The 23,320-nt window shown below is 38.4% G+C and overlaps 1 protein-coding gene across 1 annotated transcript in view; it reads right to left on the bottom strand.

The window, feature by feature from the left end:
- Nucleotides 1–10,982: 10,982 nt before the first annotated feature.
- Atad2 (ATPase family AAA domain containing 2) overlaps nt 10,983–23,320 on the bottom strand; it is a 44,462-nt gene continuing 32,124 nt past the window's right edge. Inside the window, exons 19-28 of the mRNA XM_048457099.3 lie at nt 22,819–23,004; nt 20,185–20,320; nt 18,487–18,683; nt 17,627–17,786; nt 15,573–15,695; nt 15,323–15,466; nt 14,102–14,470; nt 13,136–13,269; nt 12,469–12,597; nt 10,983–11,557 (exon numbers count right to left, since the gene is read on the bottom strand). Of these exons, the coding sequence (XP_048313056.3) occupies nt 11,513–11,557; nt 12,469–12,597; nt 13,136–13,269; nt 14,102–14,470; nt 15,323–15,466; nt 15,573–15,695; nt 17,627–17,786; nt 18,487–18,683; nt 20,185–20,320; nt 22,819–23,004 (1,623 nt within the window). The 3' untranslated portion in view covers nt 10,983–11,512. The remainder of the gene's footprint in view (nt 11,558–12,468; nt 12,598–13,135; nt 13,270–14,101; nt 14,471–15,322; nt 15,467–15,572; nt 15,696–17,626; nt 17,787–18,486; nt 18,684–20,184; nt 20,321–22,818; nt 23,005–23,320) is intronic.

Below are 23,320 nucleotides of genomic sequence, written 5' to 3' on the forward strand. Positions count from 1 at the left end.
AATTCATCAATGGATCAATCTATCAATGAATTCATAGCTGAATGGGCTAGCAGAAGGAAGAATCCGGTCACTAGGCCCTGTCTTCAAAGGATCTGTCTTCCTGCTGTCTCTCCCTGGCTTCTTAGCTGTCAGGAAGTAGACAACCTCCTCTGCTACCAGCTCTTCTCTCCTTAGGCCATAATACATAGGCTCATGGTTGAAGCAGTAAGGCAGACTCTAGCAAGGGTCAGAGAGGCAGAGGTAGGTGGATCTTGCTCTATAGACCATTCTGACCTCAAACTCAGAGATCCACCGACCTCTGCCTCCTGAGTACTGGGATTACAGGCACTGCCTGGCAAAACAAAACAAAAACAAACAAACAAACAACAACCAAAAAACAAAAAAAAAACTGTTTGGTTTTGTTTTTATTTTTCTTTTTACTATTTGACAGTAAGGCGATTTCCAATATGAGAGGAGGCTGTGGTGCACGTCCAGGAGATGTGAGCTGCTGTGTAACTGGCTCTCCAGTTGTCTTCCAAAACTTCCCTTGCTTGCATGTGTCCTCCCAGGGCCACACAAGCCTTCTTTTTCTCCCTAAGATTGCCTGTTCCTCTTGCTGTCGCTGATTGGACTAACTTTTCTTCTCAGTGCTAGGGGCTGAACTTAGGATTTCATCCATGCTAATCAGCAAGCTGCCTCCCATTGAGCTACATTCCTAGACCATAAAGGACAATAAACACAGACTACCCTCTTCTAAAAGATCAATTCAAAATAGACTGTGGGCACACATGTAAAATGTAAAACCACAACATTCCTAGGAAATGAAATAGTGGGGAGCCTAGATACTATTGGTGTTTTTTCTTTGTGGGGGGGTGATGTCTAATGACCTTTTAAAGAAAAATGTACTGGAATGTACAGGTTCTCTGCCCCCCACCCCTGCCGCTCTGGCTAGAATCTGCCTTAATAACCTCATTTTAACTCATCTCTGCAAAATAACCTGACCCTAAACATGAGCGTGTACGGCAGCACAGGGGGTTAGGAGTTAACCTGTGAGTTCTGGAGGAGGCAGAATTCAGCTGGAAACAATGGGAAAACAGTTACCATCACACAAGGTAGAAGGAGGTGGTGTGTCTGTTCTTACCATTACAACACCAAGGTGTCTGTCTCGGCTCTGTGTCAGGTAGAACACAGGTCTGCCCTCGGTTCCTGAGAAGTGTCCCTTAGCTATTTATTGACCCTGTCTGTTATTTGTAAATGAGCCTTTTTTAGCAACTCAAGTCCAGGGCTAGGTAGTGACACTGGATACTTTTCAAGACTTTTTACATTATAACCCCCACCTCCTGTTTTGAGAATTTTGCAACAAGGTCTCCATGTATAGTCTAGGCTAGCCTTGAACTGACAAGCCTCCTCCTTGTGCTTCTGCCTACCAAATGCTGGACTTGTAGGCATGCACCACCATCTTGCCTTTGTTTTAAATTACATGAAATCAAATTGCATTTTATGGCTCATGTCAGCGTTTGTTCAACCCTACTTAAGATAGTAAAAACACCTGATGCTTAAAGACAAACATCTGTGTTCTATCCCCACTTCCAACGAATTATTCCGATTTCTTTGGTGTAAAGAAAAAAACAGAGGCTGTGTTTCATTTCAGGTGATCTGACACCTTCACACAGATATACATGCAAGCAAAGGAGTGCACCCAAAATAAAAATAAATTAAAAGAAGAAACAACAACAAAACACAGAACAGAGGGTTCATATATATTTTCCCTTTCTCCCAAACTATGAGTATTTCATTTTATTTTCAGGTTGGCTATTTTTGGATGAAAGAAAGTGTTAGGTTATCTCTTTCTTCTCCTGCAAGACTACCTGGGCTAAGGAGATAAAGACAGAGCCTTTTGGGATAGAATGGCACGCTAGTGACTGTATTTCATACGACTGTGAGGTGAAAGTTCAGCTGAAACCACAGAATTCATGTGAGAGCGGTAATTTACATTTTTCCTAGTGAGGTGGGGAGCCTGGAAAATTTTAAGAAACAGAAAACACACATATGCTGTGGTCCTAAATATAAAGTGTATTAAACTGAGTGAAAAAATTAATTACAGAACGTAAGATTGAGGGTAACTTATTTTCTTCCTAAATAATTAAAGTAAAAGCTTGTCTTTTTTTTTCAAGACTCTGATTTTCCTAAATACTCACCCCAGTAAATAGCTATAATTAGGATTCATCACACGTAATCAGTTTGCAAATTATTTCATGAATACATTATCTATTGCTACGGTCCTTTTTTTATTCCACTGTTCCACAATGGGCTTTTAAAGCTCATGCTTGTGGCTCACAATGTCCACATGTCCAGGGCATCCATATCCGGCTCACTTTGATCCGTGAAGCATTTTCGTCCCACCTCTTTGAAATCGTTTTGATTGGGCAGGAGCTCTGAAGACAGAAGTCTTCCAAGGACCCCCTCACTGCATGCTAAGTGTTGTTTTCTGATTCCCAGCCAGAGCAATGACGACGCTGGCAAAGTAGGTTACTCAAACGTAAGCAGTTTCATGTCCAACCTTTGCACGTTAAAATTATACATCTTAAACACGTTTCTTTTTCTTTGTTTTAAAGCAGGCTCCAAGCACTGCATGGTTATAAAACAAAACAATTTTTACAATGGGAAGAAATTTGAAAATGGAGGAAAACAATGCTGGTTTGTGAAGTTCAACAGCCGAGTGTTATGGTTTGAATCTGGAAGGTCGGGGGCTTTGAGAGCTAGGATCTAGCTTGAACTAGTCAATAGAAGTCAGTGTTTGAGGCATGCTATACCCCCCTGCCCCTTCCTGGGACCCTCTGCTCTTTGCTGTGCTGTGATATGGATAGCCACCCTATTCTTTTCTCCGACTCAGAGGCACAGGACTCAGCAACCACGTAGGGACGGAATCTTTTGAAACAGTGGCTCAGGATAAATCTTCCCTCCCTTGTTTCTGTGAGGTATTTTGGTCATAGAGACACAAAAGTAACAAATACACCAAAACCTGAAGTATATAAACAAAAACATTGTAGCTCTTACTAGGTACTTAGTATCTTTCAACTTCCATAAATGGAGTAGACTAGGTCAGGCTCTTCCTAAAACAGCCCTAAGCAAAGGACTGCAAAAAGTAAGCGGTTTCTTTGGTAGGTGACACACCTCTACGGGAGAGATGACACAAGAAAAAGAAGCTCCAGTTCTAAGGTAGCTGACACCCTCTTCTGGCCTCTCGGGGGCACTGTACACATGTGGTATACAGATAACTGTGCAGGCAAAACATCCATACATCCAAAGTTTTAAGAAGTAAAAAAAAGGAGGAAAAGAAGAGGAGGAAGAGGAAGAAGTGGGGTCTCAAGTCACACAGGCCTAGGTTTGAGTCCTGCTTTTTCCTCTTTTGTGTGACAGTGCCCAAATGACTTAAGCTAAGCCTGTTTCCTTATTTGTAAAGTGGAAATGATATTAGAACCCACCCTCTAATCCTTATGAGGACTTTGGTGAGGATCAATGGATTGGCTGTAGACCATAGATGAGGTGAGACTTCCCTGTATTACAGAAGCGGCACAGATACATGTTAGAGATGGTGTTGGCGAGTTGTGACTTTGTTTTCAGTGACAGAAAACCCAGGTTGACTTCCAGGCTCACACTTTCTTATAATCTGAGTTTTACACAGAACAGACTAAATTATGCAACACTGGCCTCTCCACCGAGGCTAAGTGAACATGGGCATTTTTGGGTGTGGGGAGCTACTGATTGATTGAGACAGGATCTCAGTCGTCCCAGATGACTTCAGTACTCAGAGAATGACCTTGAAATCCTAATGCCCTTACTACCTCCCAAGTGTTGGAATTACAGGTGTGGGCCACTGTGCCAGGTGCATACAGTGCTAGAAATTGAACCCAGGGCTCCATTCATGCTAAGCACATACTCTACCAACTGGGCCCTGAGGCCCATAGGGCTCTCAATTGACAGAAGAAACTCACCAAGCTTGGTGTCTCGGCTTTGTTGAGTCACACTTACGACAACTATTCTAAGAACTGCCAATGATTTGGAGGAGTCCCGGTTCTCTTACACTACGTTTTGAGTTTTCCAACCACCTTCTCAAAAATAGGCCCTTTTCTGGGCAGTGGTGGCACGTGCCTTTTAATCCCAGCACTCAGGAGGCAGATGCAGGTGGATTCTCTGTAGGTTCGAGGTCAGCCTGGTCTATAAGAGCTAGTTCCAGGACAGGCCCCCAACACAGAGAAACCCTGTCTCAAAAAAACAAACAACAGTTGGGAAGTGGTGGCACATGCCTTTAATTCCAGCACTCAGGAGGCAGAGGCAGGTGAATCTCTGTGAGTTCGAGGCCAGCCAGCTCTACAAGAGCTAGTTCCAGGACAGATTCCAAAGCTACACAGAGAAACCCTGTCTCGAAAAATAAAAAATAAAAAAGGGGGGTGGACTTAAAATGCTTGACCTTTTACCATCATTACTTCCAATCAAAACTCCTCTAGTATACTGCTACTATGATGTCAGTATTAATTCAGTTAACTAGCTAATACTTATTGTGTACTTTTTTGTTCATAGTCTTCTGGGAGTGTGTAACTTGGGAGGAAACTGTTACAATGCTCTGTGATGGGGCAAGGTACAGCCAGAAAATAAACAGAAACTACACCTCATAAGACAGATACAAAATTACTGATGACTGGACCTGTGGAAAAGCAGCCTACAGTGGGAAGACCCTTCACACCATTCCATAGCTGTTACGTCTGACAAGACCTCATGGAGGAGGAGCTGTGCACCACAGCCTATTATTATTACAGGTGGAAGGTAGCATCAAGAGGGCAGAGAGAGAGAGAGAGAGAGAGAGAGAGAGAGAGAGAGAGAGAGAGAGAGAGAGAGAGGTTAAAGTGTTTATTCTCATTCTCTCCAAGCTTTCTGTGCACAGGTCAATCCCCTCGTCTGATTCTGCAAGGGTAGCCGAATCAGTGTGTTTTTGCCCTTTCAGTAACGACTCTGTTCTTGCTCTTTTGGGCTTAGGGGTAGTAGCTAGCAATGCGCACATACAGTTTTAAATGCTCACCGCTGGTACTGATCCATGTCAATAGAGTAATATAGTAACTAACATCATACATGAACCCAGAGCAAAGCAAAACAAACCCCTTTGGTTATTTGTATTTTGGAATCATGTGCGTCTTGAGGATATAAAATGATATGCCCACTATGAGAGGACAGCATGGTGGTTCCTCAGACACCAGGAGTGCTAAATAATGCATTCTCTAGGCATATGCACAGGCGAAAGCAGGATCTTAGATCACATGACTTACACAAAAAGGTAGAGGTAACCCAGGTATTTATCGATGAATGAATTTTGGTTTTATGTTGCTTTAATAAAATACCTGACTCTTGGGCCAGTGAGATGGCTTGGAGTCACTTGCTGCCAAACCTGACAGTCTGAATTCAGTCCACAGGACTGACATGGCAGAATAGCACCATCTTTTTTTTTCTTTCTCCCAAAACAGGGTTTCTCTGGGTAGCCTTGACAGTCCTGGAACACTCTATAGATCAGACTAGTCATGAACTAATAAAGATCCGCCTGCCTCTGTCTTTCGAGTGCTTGGGATTAAAGGTGTGCACCACCACCACCCTTTGAAGTTGTCCTGACCTCTACCCTCCACAAGCGGTGGCAAAGTGTCCACACATAATAAATAAGCAATATAATATAAAAAAAAAAACACAAAAATCTGTTTTTTCATAGAAAATGTTTATTTTAGCTCAATTTTGGAGCAGCTATGTATGTCTGCATGGCAGATGGCAGCACTTGATGGGGGCATGTGAAGTAAGAGTAGCTATGCCACATAGGCTAACCATATGATGTGGCTTCATTGACAAGTTGCCTTCTGATAACTCCTTAGTCCAGCAAGATTTAACCCACTCTTCAAAGAGGCCTCCAAGACCTAATTATTTCCAAGTAGACACTCCTGAAAGATCTAATGCCTTGACCCCTTTTATTGGGGGCCAAGCTTCCAGCACACAAACCTTGGGGAACACAGTATATCTAATCATTACAAAAGAACCAGCAAATGTGCTACATAGAATATTCTTCCTTTAAAAAGCGGAAATTCTGATTCAGGCTATAAGAATCAGCCCTTAGGACATTATTCTGTAGTAAAATATGCCACCACAGAAAACAAATATTGTATGCTTTCAATTATAGTGGGTAGAGTAGTAAAAATTCATAGGCAGAAAGTAAGTTAGCAGTGGTCAGGGGCTGGGGAGGTGTTCTAGTTTCATTTCCATGGCTATCACAAAATACCATGATAAAAATCAACTGATATTAGGTGAAATCCAGGTCCTCATCCATGCTTTCCTGTCAAGCACTGAGTTATATTCTTAGCAGGTCTGTTGGGGAACAAAATTTGACATGTTTTTTTCCCCGAGACAGTTTCTCTGTGTAACAGTCCTGGCTATCCTGGAATTTACTTTGTAGACCAGGCTGGCCTCAAACTCACTAAGATCCACCTGCCTCTGCTCCCCCCCCCACACACCAAGTGCTAGGATTAAAGGCATGTACCACCACTGCCCAGTCTTGATCTTAAAATTCTTATAGAAATCTAAAAGCTATAGAATGACCAAAATATCACACACACACACACACACACACACACACACACACACATTACCAAGAAGAACTAATAAATGTTGTAGCTTTCAATTATAAAGCTACAGCAATCAATACAGTGCTATAGCAGTCAAATAGATCAACAGAATACAAGAGTCTAGAAACAATCAAAACTAGTTTCTACAAAGGTTCAAAGGCAACTCAGCAGAGGAAAGAACTTCAGCACAGGGTTATTTTTCAAAACACATTTCCCAGTGACCCAGAGCTTGCTGGACTTGCCCTGGTATTCAGGTCATAAGGGTTTTATTCTGGACAAAGAATGTAACACTCCAGGCAGGTCCTAGAGATTAGGGCAAAGATGGTGGGGAAGGGAGCATTTTGAGGTGACTGGAGTAAGGTGTCCATCAGACTGACTACTCACTGATGCCTCCCATTAAGGGAAAAGTCCAGATGTCCCCAGTTTTCAGGTGAGACCAGAAACTGGCAGCCTTTCTGCCACTGTCAATAGCCCTACTAGTGGATCTACCTACCTACCTACCTACCTACCTACCTACCTACCTACCTACCTACCTACTTACTGACCTTTACATCTTTGGAACAATCTTCACCATGCACTGTTTCCAAGGTGGGCCTTACCAAACTTTCCTTCAAAAAGAAGTTTGATTGCTTTCACGTGGCTCTTGTGGTGCAGCCTGTTACTCTGCCAAGGCAGCTTTTGTCTAGTCCACCTGATCACGCTTTGTCCCATGTGCTCAAGAACTTGGTGACTCCGGACCTTTCCATGTTTACTTCCTGTTGCTCTTACAACAGATGATGAGTGATGCTTTCAGACTCTGAGCATCCAAACCAGTCTCCAGGCTGTGCCTCAGCTGGGTGGTAAGAGTGCTCACTTAGAATGTGTGAGGCCTTGACTTAAATTCACAGAACAGAAAGTTCCAATATAGTTTCTTATATGCCTTTACTGTCTATGAATTACATTTCCCTATAGATAATAGACACACCGGAGAATCACAAAGGAAGGCCACTCACTGAAGTCTAGATGCAGTTAAAAGTTTGAACTGTGACCTCCTAAAGTCATCATGAGGGGGCCAGTTGGACTTTTATAATAAAATGGGAACCCAGGTTCCATCCTTAATTTTCTCATAATCCTAGACAGCTTTTGGGAGTCCTGACCATTATTCCATATGCATTCAGCCCATAGCCAGGTAAGAGCTTTCCTAGAACTCGGGCACTTTCCTCTGTAGGTCACTGGCTGCAATTTTGTCACTTACCCACATTTTGCTACAATGGAGTTGTACTTACAGCTATTAAGATCAAGATAAAGGGAGGGAGGAGTTCAGGTCATTGGCAATCTTTTCTTAATGACTAGTCTAATCTAAGCAAGTTTTCACTTCTGTAACACACCCATCATGTTGCAATATTCCAGTTGTATCACCTGAGCAACAAATGTTCTGTCCATGAGTGCTGCATTGAACAGGAATATGAAATAAAATCAATTAACCCTACAGCATCCTTACTGGGAATCTTGACAGAATTAACTAGAAGCAAGCATAACTCTTTCACAGAGTAGCAAAAGAATAATTTCTCAGTAAGTCTTGAGAACACCATATCAGTTAGTGATTAAGATCAATCAACTCAGACTTGATGTAAACAACTGTGACCTGGTCACTTCCAAAAATTCATAATCCTAGTCTGCTCTTGAGAAAAAAACAGACTATTTCAGGAATATCTTCTAGAATACTCCTCAATGCTCCTAGGCTGCCAGGGGTTAGAAAGAACACCCAACCCATTGGGTTGACATACGATTCCTTTACATAAAGTACGTGGTCTGAATTTTGATGCAAAAGTCTTAAAAATTTTAAAGTTAAACTTTCTCAACTCTGCTGCTAACACTTCAGGTGCCAATTGTGGATTGTAGAGTCAAAGATCATGATCTACTCAACGATGTCATCACTGAATTATAGTTTTAGCTCTTTAGCTCAGGCTTGCTTCTTTTCTGTCTGCTGGTTTCTATGTAAAATGACGCAAGGATTCAGTTTCATTCTTTTGTATGTGGACATCCTTTCCCCATCTCATAAACTTGGTCATTTTTTGTTAAAGTCATTTTACTGGGTATTTTGGCTTCTGGACTTTCAGTCCTTTGTAGGTGTAGACTGATCTTTTGTCCCAGCAGTCCAACATGAATAATCACACAGAAACTTATATTAATCACAAAACTGCTTAGTCGATAGCTTAGGCATATTCCTAGCTATCTCTAACATCTTAAATTAACCCATTTTTATTAATCTGTGGACCATGAGGCTGTGGCCTATGGATAAGGGTTCTAGTGCCTATCTCCTTCGGCAACTAAATGACATCTCCCTGACTCCGCCTACTCTCTCTCATATCTATATTCTGCCCTGCTATAGCCTGAAGCTGCTTCTTTATTAACCAATGGTAATAAAACATATTCATAACACACAGAGGAGAATCCCACATCAGTCTTCTCCCATAGATTTGTTTGTCCTTCCTCAGGGATGTTTCCTCAGCAGATGCTGTTGGTTTCAAAACCAGGACACCACTATCTGAGGTTCTTTGGTTTACTTCATGACTAACTAGGGTGAGCAGTTTTCCTCTAGGCCTTACAGCAGTAAAGCCAACTAAGCATTGCTTATAACCTTCAAAATGGCAAGCCAAAATAAATCTTTCCCATTCTGATTCTTAAAATAATCAAACTGAATAACTTTCTAACTTCTTTTATGGATTACATATTAGCAATGTATAGAAACAGCTGTTTTTTAACTTTTTCTTGAAGTGATTCACTCACTCATTGGCTCTACCAGCTTCTTTTAAATTTCTTAGTTCCCTAAATGAGATTGTACAAAAAAACTCTGGGTTATCTTTCTTCTTTTCAAATTTGAATACATTTTCTTTCTTTTTCTTAATTGCTCTAAATTTAGCTGGTATCTTTTTAGCAAGAAAAAAGTTAACAATCTATCTGGGATTTTTAAAGTGTACTTAGGAATGTAGACTTACCATTTTCAAAATCTAATGTCACAGAAAGTGTATTCTAGTCTTTAAAGAACGAATGTAAACATAAACATTCCAATGTTAATGGTCATTAGGCTGGATCTAAAGTACTATTTAAGCCTCCTGCCTCACCTCCTGAGTACCCAAAGCCCACTGCCACTGCATTTGGCATGCCAACAGCATTTTAATGTACGTACTAGTACATGAAAGAACAGCTGTATTTGTTTTACACTGACCGACCAACTGACCTACCTGATGTCTATGTAGCCTTTGTTGTCCCAAAATACTGAAGACCAGATTGGCCTTGAACATGAGGCAATCTTCCTACCTTTACTCCTTAAGGGCTGGGATTATATAAGAGCCATGATGCTTTGCTGTCCTATCCTTACTCAGTTTTTAAACTGAGGAAGGGGCAGCAAGATGGCCCAGTATATAAAGGCACTTACCATAAAGTCTAATAATCCAGATTTGATTATCATTTGATCCCTAGAATTAGTGTAAAGGTGGAAGAAAGACTCCACAGAACTGTCCTGACTTACATGTGTGTGTTATGATGAATACTCACTCACAATGTTTTTCTAAAGAACTAAAAACAAACTAAGCATTTAACTTTAAAATTTATTATAAAAGATGCACAATGAAAGGATACATCTGAAATAAATTATAATAAACATCAGCAAAAACTATTATGTATAATCCCTTTGTTTATTTATTTTTGCTTTTTTTGAGATAGTTTCAAGTAGCCAGGCTGGGCTCAAACTTACTGTATAGCTAATGAATGACCTTGAACTCCTGATCTTCCTGTCTCTGCCTCCAGGGCTGAGATCACAGATGTATTCAGTCACACTCAATTTGTACAATATTTAGTAATATGCACATGTTCAACTGTTATCAGTGTTTGGCATTTTTAATAGGTATATAAGGCAGCATCTATTAATTAAGGTATCTAAATTACTGAATCTTAGAAATCTTTTAAATATCCACATAATAAAACTATACAAAAATCTAAACTCTTGACCTAAGTATGTGCCCAGTGTACACTGAGTCTGGTTCCATCCTTACCATCATATCACCAGCAAACCACAGCCTCTCACTTTAGTTATCATTTTCTATTCCTCTCAAACTTTCCAGCAGATACTGTTCTGTAAGCAAAGGCCTTAATGTCCCACCGAATACTGTAAAGAAGCAAATGGCTTCAACTTTAAGAAAGAAATGTATTTTTGGTATCAGCAATACAAAATTCACATTTATAGTTATATATGCACATAAAAAGAATTTATAGAATATAATTTAAATACAATGGTAGAAAGATAAACAGTTGTCAAATATAAAACTAGTCACTTGTCATTTGTTGTATATATAATTACAAAGTAAACGATACATTTTTAAATCTTTATTAGCTCAAAATAGAACCATAAAAATGTTTACTTAAAAACATTAATCTTTATATTAAGTACAGAATTGTATTTGAGGCCCCTTACAAATCACAACTTTAATTTTGGCAGACGGAGAAAGGTATTAGAGGAAAACAAAGACAGAGATGGCAAAAATACAACAAATACAATTCTAATCTAATACAATAACCTACTAGGAAGGGTCAAATTAAAAGTGCTTTTCTAACAACAACAAAAAATCCAGTGCTGCTAAATTATTATTAAATGCCACAAAATATTACCAAAATAGCTTTAACATAGGACAAACTAGAACTATTACTATTGTTACAGTGTTTTAGTTAAACAAAATCCAAGACTTATCAGTTATCTTACCACATGTACATAAATATCAGGAAATTTAAAATACTTTTACTATTTTAATCTTTTCTTGAAGATACAAGATTTAATTTATCTTGCATCAGTTATGTCCAAAGACAAACAGGAATTGAAAATAAAAATACTTGATGCAATGACATCATAATCTGGAACAATTGAAGTTTTCTACCACTTGCTCCATTTTCTATGTGAAAAGAAGGGAAAAAAAAGTTAAGTTTCAATACTTCATTCATTTAAATTCCTCGTAAGTTATTGGTACTTATATATGATTTAAACAATAGTATATACACATACATATCCTAGCATACTAAATAAATACTACACACATCCTCCCCATATACTAGGTGGGTGTACTGGCAACATAAGTAGCCTTTAACATGTATTTTTCCAAATTAATACTCCTATCCCTTCTATAAAGATCAAGTAAAGACAAGTGGGCTACCTCTGTCTTGAGAATGAGTTCTTACTATATCACCAGACTGGACTAAACTTGATTGCTGTGCTTCAGCTGCCCAAATCTGGGATTAGAGATGTACACCACCATACCTGCCTTAAACACTTAGGGAGAAAATGCTATTTTAAAATAAGCTATATATCTACTAAAACATACAAAATATTTTTCAGTTTTATCGATACTAAGGAGCCACTACTTATTATTATAGAGACAACCTAATGAAGTTCTAGACTTGTGATACATATCCTTCATATAATGGTCTTTGAATTAGTATTTTTTGGTTTTGAGATAGTTTTTTTGTAGCCAAGCTGGCCTTGAACATACTATATAATAGACGATCTTAAACTCTGATCCTCCCAGATACTGTTACTGCACCTTGGTCGGTCTTTAAATTTTTATAAGTTAAAGGTTTCAGATATTTTTAATGGCGATATTATATGGCAAAAGGAGCATAAAATGTTTCGAGTTAGCCAGGCATGGTGGTACACATCTTGAATCCCAGTACCGGGAAGGCCTAAGTAGAGGGTAGATCTCTATGAGTTTGAAGCCAGCCTGGTCTACATGAGTTTCAAACAATTAGTGCTACATAGGGAGACCCTGTCTAAAAATAAACAAAAAATAGTTTTATGTCAAAACTTTACCTGAACAAGAATTGTTTTGTCATAGTCCCTGCGATGCTCATAAATACACTGGCTGATTACTGCATACAAGTTTTCCAGCTGGAATATATTATATTCCTGACTTTTCTTAACAACAGTCCTCAAAAGATTCTAAAAGAAAACAAGCATATGTGTCAGATTAATTCCTTGCAATAAGTTTTTGCTTAGTGAACTGCTATAAAGGCAGAATGTAGGCAGACTAACTCACTGCAGAGACATGGCAGCTTCTGGCAATGATTGTTTTACATTTCCTTTATTCTGTAGCACCAGTCTTGGCCCTGGGTAACTCTTATTATTCCCAAACTACAGCATAAGTGGCTAATTTCAATTGTATACACAAACATCTCCAGACAAAATTTTTCAATAATCTATTTAAATATTTAAGGTGTGCTATGTGCATGCCCGCTGCCCAAAAGTGAGAAGAGGGGGCTGGATCCCAGCAGACTGAGTTTAGAGCCACCATGTGGGTGTTGGGGATTAAACCTAGGTCCTTAAATGCTCTTAACCTGAGCCAATTCTCCATGTCAGAAGAGATTTTTCTGAAGGACAAGGAAGCTAAAAGGGACCTGTTAATTTACTATTAGTCTGTAAGCCAGTGTGCGAGGAAGAGAAAAATGCCTAATAAAAGCATTATTTCAGCTTAACATACTTTTAACTGCTTATGGTCCACAACAAGTGAAGGAGTAGGCTGAGAGAGAATCGCCAGAGCCTTCTCTACGCTGATGAGATGCTGCTGCTCTACCTGAGACCGTCTAGCTCGAGTCATTCGCAGAATACACATTTCTAGAGTAAAAGATCAAACAATTATTGTTTGGTTCACAAACATAATGCCTAAGGCAAATAATAATTACATTAATAACAGAATATGTACTTAGGACACAAGCACCGATTTTGGGTTAATCTTTTCGCTGTAGGGTTATGACATGCCATTTGCATTAAAAAATGCGTATGGTTTAAGAAGTATTTGGCTGGTTGTGGTAATCCCTCCTGATCTACATGAATTCTAGATCAGTCGAAGCTACTTAGTTAAACTTTGTCTCAAAGCAAACAAACAAACCCCACCAGAAACATAACACTATCAGAAATAATTCCTCAAATTAAATATTTAGGAAATTCTGCAACAAGTACCTTGAAATTGGTAAGAAGGTCTTTCTCTTAACAATTAATAGGATCTGATTACTAGAGAAATCAATATTAAGCTGGGTGCGGTGGTATAATCTCCTATTTGATCAAAGTCTTTTTAAGTCTTTGCCCATTTACTTGACTCATTTAGTATTCCTTATGTAGTATATGGCTGGGAGGAAAGTGTGCATCTTTGCTTCCCTCTTCCCATATCCCCACCCTCTGCACATGGGTTAGAAGTTGGCTTCCATTCTCTTCTGTGCAGTAGTTTGCTCTAATACTGTGGTTGCACTCAATTAATTAAAAATTTTGAGATTTTATTTTTACTATACGTATACATGCATGTTTGGCTTATTAGATGAAAGGTTAAAGTAAAAATAATGCTATTTTTCTACTTAGTTATCATTTGTGCTCTGAAAGACTCAAAAAACAACGAATTGGTGTGACTTGTTTAGGAGTTGAGTAAAGGTATATTTACCTTTTAAGGACTTACCTTTTGATTCATTTTCATCAGGAATCTCTATGACCTGGGAGCTAGAAGTATCTCCATTACAATCAATTCTATCTTTTCTCAGTTCTGTACACTCTGTAGTTTGATTAGATTCTTCAAGTTCATTCTCAATATTAGAGATACTTGAGTTATTTTTCAAATCTATGTTGCTTTCAGAAGCATTTTGCTTCTCACTTTCTTCTATTGAAGACTCTCCGGTATTTCCAAGCTCAGTGTGTTCTGCACTTGTATGCTGACTTTCCTCTGTATCACTCCTGATTTGATTGTCTTTTGCTTGTGAAAGTTTCCTTCGCTTTACCTTGTTATCTACATGCCACTTTGACTTACTACGAATTTTCCTCTTCAGCTGAGCTTTAAGGAATTTAACAAAAGAAAAAGGTAAAGAATACGTAACAATTAAGTTTTAAGGAAGAGTTTAAAAAGAAAAAAAAAAGGTGAAAAAGTAAAGAAGTCAAGAAACCATAGTACTTTCACATGGCTAGAATACAGAAACAGTGAAGCACTGTGATAAGATGGAAAGGTTTCAGCGGCACACGCCCTTAATCCCAGAAGAGGCCAGTCTGGTCCACAAAGTGAGTTCCAGGACAGCCAGGGATACAGAGAAACCCTGTCTCAACAAAAACAAAACAAAACCAAACCAAAACAAACACCTGAGCAACGATATGTGAAAAAAACTAAATAACCGAAAGGTAAGAGTTAAAATAGCCTACGCTCACATAGCTAAAATATTCTGACCATATTAGAATTTCAGTCTGATGAGGTTAGCTACCATTAACATCTTCACTTTACAATGGAAGAAACAAAAGTATAAAGAACTTAAATAATCTGTCTAAGGTAGATACAGTAAGACTGTGCTTCATTGTCTTGGGAAGAGGTGAAACTTAACAGAAATTACAACAGGAGAACTTAGGGTAAACTTGAAAGATCATTATGGAAATGGAATTACTAGAACTTGGGAGATAACTGATTGGGTTGTAAAAAGAGGCAAACTTCAGCACAACACTAAGACTTTGTCGCTGAACGACTAACTGTATTGGCCGAAATGCACACTAAAGAGAACAATTTAGCTATTTTGCAGTTTAGTTGCTTGAATATCAGCGAAACAGATGCAATTTAGTGTATTAATAAAGCAAAGTGCAAGACAGAGGACATGGAGAGAATATGAAAGAACTTCACCAATGAAAATTACTCAAGAGTACTTACCAGGGGTGCTGCAAGCCACAGGAGTACAAGGTGCCTTTAGCTTTTCATTTTGCTCTTGATCTGACTTTTTATCACCAGTAGAAGTAGAATTTTGCTTTGGCATGACATGGTAATAAGATGGCGCATATTTGGAGGAGCTACAACCTTATAAACAGATAAGTTTTCAAAATTATTTCCAGAACTCAAAATCTTGCAAAGAATGAAAGGATTTATTTAAAGCATCTTCTTCAAAGCCCAAGCATTTCTCTACCTCTTTTCTTCCTAGATTCCTGAATTTCTTCACAAAGTTGCTCAAAGTCTTCATCAAGCTCTTCTTTAATTATTGCATAGGCAGTGTCTCTTAAAGCACAGGCTCTATGCCTAATAAGACGATCTGAGAAATAAGGAAATATAATTCTTAATATTTTTCCAAAAGTAAATTTAATATTTTGGGTAAAAATATTCCTCAACTTCATATGAAGAGTAATTTTACTAGAACCTTTATATTCTGGTTTAGGTGATAACCTAATGATTTGGATATCTGATTCAGTAATATTGTAGCCCATATCCAAAGTATTTTTCTGTGCTCTATTAAGATTCAAAATACCAGAAAAAGGGCAAGGTATATAGCTCAGCGTGCTTTTAATTATTTTAAGGAATTTTCAAATATATCTTTAATGCCAGCATAGGGGACTGGAAGAGGGAAGCAGGAGGAGCTCATGGTCACTCTCAGCTACAGCCAGGTCAAGGCCAACCTGAGCTACACCATATTAACAGGGGCCTAGCATTCTTTAATCCCAACACTGGGGAAGCAGAGGTAGACAGATCTGAGTTTTAGGCAAGTAAGGGCTATACTGTGAGACCCAGTCACAAACAACTCCAAAAGAACCATATCCTCCCCCTTCTTCTCTCTCTCTCTCTCTCTCTCTCTCTCTCTCTCACACACACACACACACACACACACACACACACACACACACACACACACGTTGTTTAATCCTTGCTATTCTGGAACTCACTCTGTAGATATACTATGCTGGCCTCAAACTCAAAGATCCGCCTGACTCTGTCTCCCAAGTGGTGGGATTGAAAGGTGTATACCACCACCGCCTTGCAAAAGGAATTTTTAATAGTTCCCTACATAAATCATTCTAAGCACTACATTGTAGAGGTCTAATGATAGCCCAATTAACTCTATACACACAAGTATGTATACACACGCATGCACACACACACCCCTTTAATATTACTATTAATATTAGGCAAGTATTACACTCCATTACTTATGCAATAAAAATGTGTCCAGGCCTAAAAACACATGCCTATAATCCCAGTCATGAGAGGCAAAGACAGGAATACTGTCTCAAAACAGCAAAAAAAAAGTATGTTTTAACTACACTTTGAGAGATGGCTCAGTTAAGAGCACTGGCTGCTCTTCCAGAGGGCCCAACTCCCAGAACATATAAGGCAGCTCACAACTATCGGTAAATTCAGTTCCAGGGAATTGGACACTCTCATACAGATACACATGCAGGCAAAACACCAATGCATATAAAATAATAAATCATTTTTTTTTAAAAAAGGGGAAATACTTTGAAATCTTAAAGGGAATACTTTGAAATTCATTTTATTAGTGTTTATCTTTCCACTTTCAAGAAGCATAAACAAGCTAATTCATCTCATTAGTGTAGTTGTTCTCAACCTAGTGGATTACGACCTCACAGAGGTTGAATATCAGACATCTTGAATATCAAATACTTACATTACAATTCACAACAGCAGCAAAATTACAGTTATGAAGTAGCAACAAAATAATTTTATGGTTGAGGGCCAGCAAAACTTGAGGAACTATATTAAAGGCTGAGGACCACTGCATTAAAGGATATATCGTGTGGTTAATATTTTGGAACGTGAGTGAAAAAAAGTGCATTCAAATTCTTTCCTTGTCTGTTCCTGGTACTGTGACCCTGAATAAAGTTTTACTCTTTCCAAATTATACCTTTCTCAGCTGTAGAATGGGATACGGCTATTATGAGAACTACATAATTTAAAAAAAAATTTTTTTAACCCGACATTAAAAAACAAACCATCAGCTGGGCGGTAGTGCTGCAAGCCTTTAATCAAAGAACTCAGGAGGCAGGGGCAGGCAAATCTCTGTGAGTTCGAGGCCAGCCTGGTTTATAAGAGCTAGTTCCAAGACAGGCTCCAAAGCAACACAGTGAAACCCTGTCTCGAAAAAACAAAAACAAACATAAAAACCCATCAACCCTTATTAAATGTTAGGAGCCCCACACCACCCCTGAAAAGAAATTCACTAATGCTCACCTCCAGGATCTCGATCTGGATTGTATTCTAAAGCATTACTACAGATTAGATCAATATCCCTCAAATAGTCTTTCACAGTCAAATACTTATGTAAATCAATTTTACTGATTACAGATGAAAGGTCCATTGGTTGCTTTATCACAGTGATATAATCAGGAACCTAAAATTCAAGCAAATGACCAAATCACTTAATAAACTCTACACATAAAAATAATTAAGTTTTTCGGCAAGGGCAATACAGAGGAAATAGTATAAATAAGGATACTATGAATATTTTTGTTCTATTTCAATCTATTTCTGCTTTATATTTAGTTCTATTTTTGGTAAGTTATATTCTCCAGTAATATACACTATTTTGTTCCTCATGCCAACTGCAATCCATTCTTCAATGTTGACTTAAGAAAGGACTCTGCAAAATACTGCGAGACAAACCTGTAATCCAGCATTCAGGATGCTCAGAAAGGAGGATTTTTGAGCTCCACTGTAGCCTAGACTACATGGTAATTCCAGGACAGCGAGAATGGACTACAAAGCCAGTTCCTGTTTCAAAAACCAAAAACCTGACTCTAAGCTCAATTTTGATTCTATATATAGTGGTAATACCATGTGGAATTAAAACATTGTCAAATTTCTTTTGTTTAGATGGGTAGAAAAGCTAACTGTTCTCTGCAACAAAGTATAGATTAGATAGCTCTTTAAAGTCCATACTGCTTAGGACACTAAGTTCATGTGTCCATATAGAGAAATCAAGTTCAGAGTAGAGCAGAATACCTACATGAACTATTCAAACTTTCTGCTTTTTTTCTTAAAAAATCATTATGGCTTACACATATTTCATCCAGAGAGGAAATTAGTAATACCTCATCAGGATCAACAGGCTTGGTAAAGACTCGGAATCGCTTATCAATAGCAAGCCTATGTGTGACATTTCTTAAGAAAATCCTGAGTTCTCTAAATGTATCTTCTTCTTGTTCTTCCAGCTGTTTAACTTCTTCTGCTGTCAGCGGTCTTGGTTCAGGTGGTGGTGCTACTGGGAGTACCTCCAAGGCCTGCAAAACTTCATGTGGATGGAAGATTTTAGTTAATACCCTCCACAAAATGGAGGGTAACAAATGACTCAAATCATACAGAATAAGACTCTGAGGGACTATTTTCTTTACAACTGATAGGAAACCAAGAATTTAGTCTCTATCCCTACATACATTCCAGAAATAACTGTAATTTACAAACTTTGAAAATACATATTTTTTTTGGGGGGGGGGGGTTGAGACACGGTTTCTCGGTAGCTTTGGTGCCTGTCCTGGAACTAGATCTTGTAGACCAGTCTGGCCTCGAACTCACAGAGATCCGCCTGCCTCTACCTTTTGAGTGCTGGTATTAGAGATGTGTGCCGCCACTGCCCGGCAAAAATACATCATTCCTAAAACAAGAATATTTTAACTATGAAAAGTCTTTAGTTTGTAAACTAATGGAAAAAAATGTGATGCTCCAAATATATCAAATTTTAATTTAATTTCCTGTAAGGAAGTAAGACAATGGATATTTAGGATTAAAAGAAGAAATGATAAAGGGGACTGGAGGTAGCTTGGTGAGGAAAGGTGCCTGCCATCTAGTCCCATGATTTGAGTTCCAGGAGTGACTTCTATAAGCTATCTTCTAACCTGTGCATGCACACACATAGAAAAATAAAAAATAATCTAAGCCAGGCAGTGGTGGCACACACCTTTAGTCCAAACACTTGGGAGGCAGAGGCAAGCAGAGTTCTTTGAGTTCAAGGTCAGCCTGGTCTATGGAGTGAGTTCTAGGACAGCCAAGGCCTAAAGGCCTAAAGGCCTAAAGGCCAAAGAAACCATGCCTCGAAAAACAAAGAAATGAGGGGCGTCCTCTCTCAAGAAAGAGTCCAACAGTTAGGAGCTTCTGTTGATCCTGCAGTGGACCCTGGCTCATTCCCAGCACTGATATCCCTAACTAGCCCCAAGTTAAGTAACTCTTTAGGCAGCAAGGAAGGATAAAGATAAACTTTACAAGAACCCAAAGTGAAACTGTGACACTGTGTGTATGTTAAAAAGTTTAAAAACCAAACACAAAACAGAAAAAGGTGGTGGTACTATAGGTAAGAACTAGTACTAGAGCTGGAGAGGTTGCTCAGTGGTTAAGACTACATCCTGCACTCACTTCCCAGAACACAAATCAGGTGACTCACAACTGCTTAAAACTCTAGTTCCAAGGGATTCAGCTACCCTAGTCTGACCTTCACCAGCACCAGCTCTCATGTGAGTATACCTCTACACAATTAAAAATAATCTTGAAAACAAAAAACACAGTTCTAAAAATGAGCCTGGAAGAACAGTCTGGGGCTATTCTATGAAACACCTTATGTGCCTTAAAAACGTTTTAGTCCATTTTAGCAGGAAGCAGAGGTATTTTAAACAGTAAACATGTCACCTTCATAATGGAGGGTTTGAGTTTGTGCTATCAGGTAAATGTCAATTGTATTAGCTGTTACTTACTTAGTTCCATTTTCTTAAAAATATTCTCTACTAGCTGAAATAACTAACCTGCTTTCTTTTTTGACACAGGCGGCTTTGCAGCTTGTTTTAAAATCAAGTCTTCAAAAAATTTGGTCCGTTCTTCCTTATCTGGTAACTGGACATTAAAAATCTCTCCATAATCATGGGTAAACAATTCTTGTACCTTAAAAAAATAGATAACATATACAGAATATTCATATATGCAAACACAATGTACATTACTGCACTTAATCCAACAGTATGTTAAACATATATTTTTAATTAAAAGTCTTTTAAAAGTAGATAGAGGTTGGGGGAGATTATTATGACATTATTTTTCATCTTTGCATCTACCATAAGTTATAAGAATCTAATAGCATTCCTGCATAACATAGCTATCCCACTTGTGAGCACTTTTCTCTTTTTCAGAGGTCATAAGGATAGAAACCAGGGTCTTGGGTATGCTGTATTACAGATGAGTCCAGCACTTACACCACTAAATGTAAAAATGAAATACTATCCATATATAAATTATGGTCTAATCACTGATTTACTGAAAACCAGAAAGTTAAAAGCTGAATGGTTTATTCACACAAATTATTCATTCAAAAATAAGCAATTCCTAGGTGTCGGCGTCACGCACCTTTACTTTCAGCACTCAGAAGACAGGTGGATCTCTGAGTTCAAGGCCAGCATAGTCTATTGAGAAAGTACCAAGACAGACAAAGCTACACTACACAGAGAAATCTTGTATTGAAAAATACTAAAAAAAAAAAAAAAAAAAAAAAAAGCAATTCCTCATCCTGTGCCACACCCCTACAAAAATGTACCGGAATATACTTCAGAGTTTACAATACAAAAAGGGAGTTTAAACAGAAGTATCCTCTATGAGTGGATGCTACTGTTCCCAGAAGATAAGGTAATAAAATGAAAATCTCAGTGCCAGGAACATGATATCTCCCTACAAATTACTAGTCAGTGAGGCCTCAAAGGAACAAGAACAAAACAAACAAAACCCCACAAACCAGGGCCATTGCTCTTGGTTTGGTTTGTGTACCATAACTGGATGGTAAGACTCTGTCTACCACTGAAGACATCACTCAATTAAATAAACATAACACATCACTGTCAAAAAACATCAACCTGAAAACTCTGAGGAAACTCTACTTACTGGCTAGCTTACATAGTGTCAGAAGGCGCTATGTAGGCAGCTAAGGCAGAAAATCATAAATGTTCTTCTCACTAGGCCCACTACAACACTGACCTGATAGCAATAGTGAGTGATATGATGGTTATGGGAGTAACCAGATACTATCTGTTTGGATATAAAATCTGCTCCACAGAAGAGTTTTACTGTCTGGTATTGTAAATCTGATCAAAAGCCTAGAATTAAAAAGATCATAGGCCTTAGCGGGGAACCTACTATTGTTTTGATAAGTAGCTATGTTGTCAAACTGCATTCTAAATATTTATATCTATACCCATAGATTTATATAGCTCTCAACTTTGGTCAGAGAAGCTTTATACAGTGGGTAGAGCTTAATACATAGATTCTTAATTGGTCTAAGTACTGAGTATAAGCAACTGTGAATATTAAGCTACAGATGGGGTCATCTGTATCAATCTCCTACCATTAAGCTCACATATGGGGAGAACTGTGAATGCTTATCTTTGGACATGATGTGGCAGTTGCACACATCAACTCACAATAGATGTGGTTTTACCTGCCCATCAAAATTTCAGCATGAATGGGGAGGTACCTCTGAGGTCTTTCCTACTGGATAAGGGTCTTCTTTTGAGAGAAAGGCCACTGGTAGGTTGCTCATGCCCTAGTGGATGGCCACATATCCACGCATACATGAATAGCAATAATTAGACTCACAGGGCTACTAACAAAAATTTTAAGTCACGAAATCGAGAGGTAGATGAGGTAGGTAGTAGCACAAGTAGGAGGGGTCATAGCAGATTGATGTGATCAATACATATGGCATAAATATATCAAATCTTCAAAGAGTAAGAAACAGCAAAAAATCTTTTTGCTGATAAACTATAGCTTAGTGGCAGAGTGCCTGGTTGTCATGTACTAGGTATTCTATTTGATGTCTGGCCTGGGCCTCCCCCAAAAATCACACTTGTTGCCAAAAGTGTAATCTCACTATCTTTAATGAAAGAAAAAAAGAGAGACAGAAACATCCAAAATACCTATCACAGGGATTCAGACTTACAGGTTATAACTCATTACAAGATAATGAAAAGAACATGCAACCCATAAAGGAAGATGTTAAAGATTGAGTAATTCAGAAGGCACATTGAAGGCCAGTGGTGGTAGCGCACACCTTTAATCCCAACACTTGGAAGGAAGAGGCAGGTGGATCTCTGAGTTCCAGGCCAGCCAGGCTATGCAGAGTAAACATCTTGAATAAAACAAAACAAAATCAACAACAAAGAAAGACAACACACTGGAAAGTAAACATAGAATAACAGTTTGTCACACAACACTATTTCTGTAACAAAAAAAGTATCATTTTACCACACATGCACATTCTAAACAGTAAGCACATAACACAAACAACTAACAATGGTGTATTTGATAAAGACTATTTATTGATTCATTTACTTCAGTAGCACTTGAAATTTTACAGTGTAAAACTTAAATAGCACCCTCTCCCCCGAATAGGTTACCTCTTCAGGCAAAGATGAATATGGTTTGTCAGAAGTTGCAAGTAGTAAAACTGGAGCAAATGAAGGTATATTCTGTAACAATGTCATAAACGTGGCTTTGAGCGTTGGTCCAACTATTTCCCACCACAAGTGGATATGTGGGACATAGACTATGCTAGGTGCTGTTCTCTTAGCTTCACGAATCATCTAATAAGGAAATTAAATCACATGGTTGCAAAGTCAACACACAAGTAATACCAGCGCAACAACTTCTCAGAATTTTCACATAAAACTTTCAAAGTTCTTGAATTCTGCTTTCAAAAGACCCTTACAACTCTTTTAAAGTTTTAATAAAAGCTCCATGTGGGGAAAAACAATTTATTCAAGCAATTAGGAAATAGGCCAAGAAAACTACAAGACTATTCTGCTGCATAACCAAGGTTAAGGAATATAAATATAAAAGTTTTATGTTTACAGATTAAATCTAACATAACAATAGAAACAGCAGAATATTTGTATACTG

Source organism: Myodes glareolus, chromosome 19, assembly GCF_982192425.1.
Source record: "Myodes glareolus chromosome 19, mMyoGla1.1, whole genome shotgun sequence".
Classification (NCBI taxonomy): Eukaryota; Metazoa; Chordata; class Mammalia; order Rodentia; family Cricetidae; genus Myodes; species Myodes glareolus.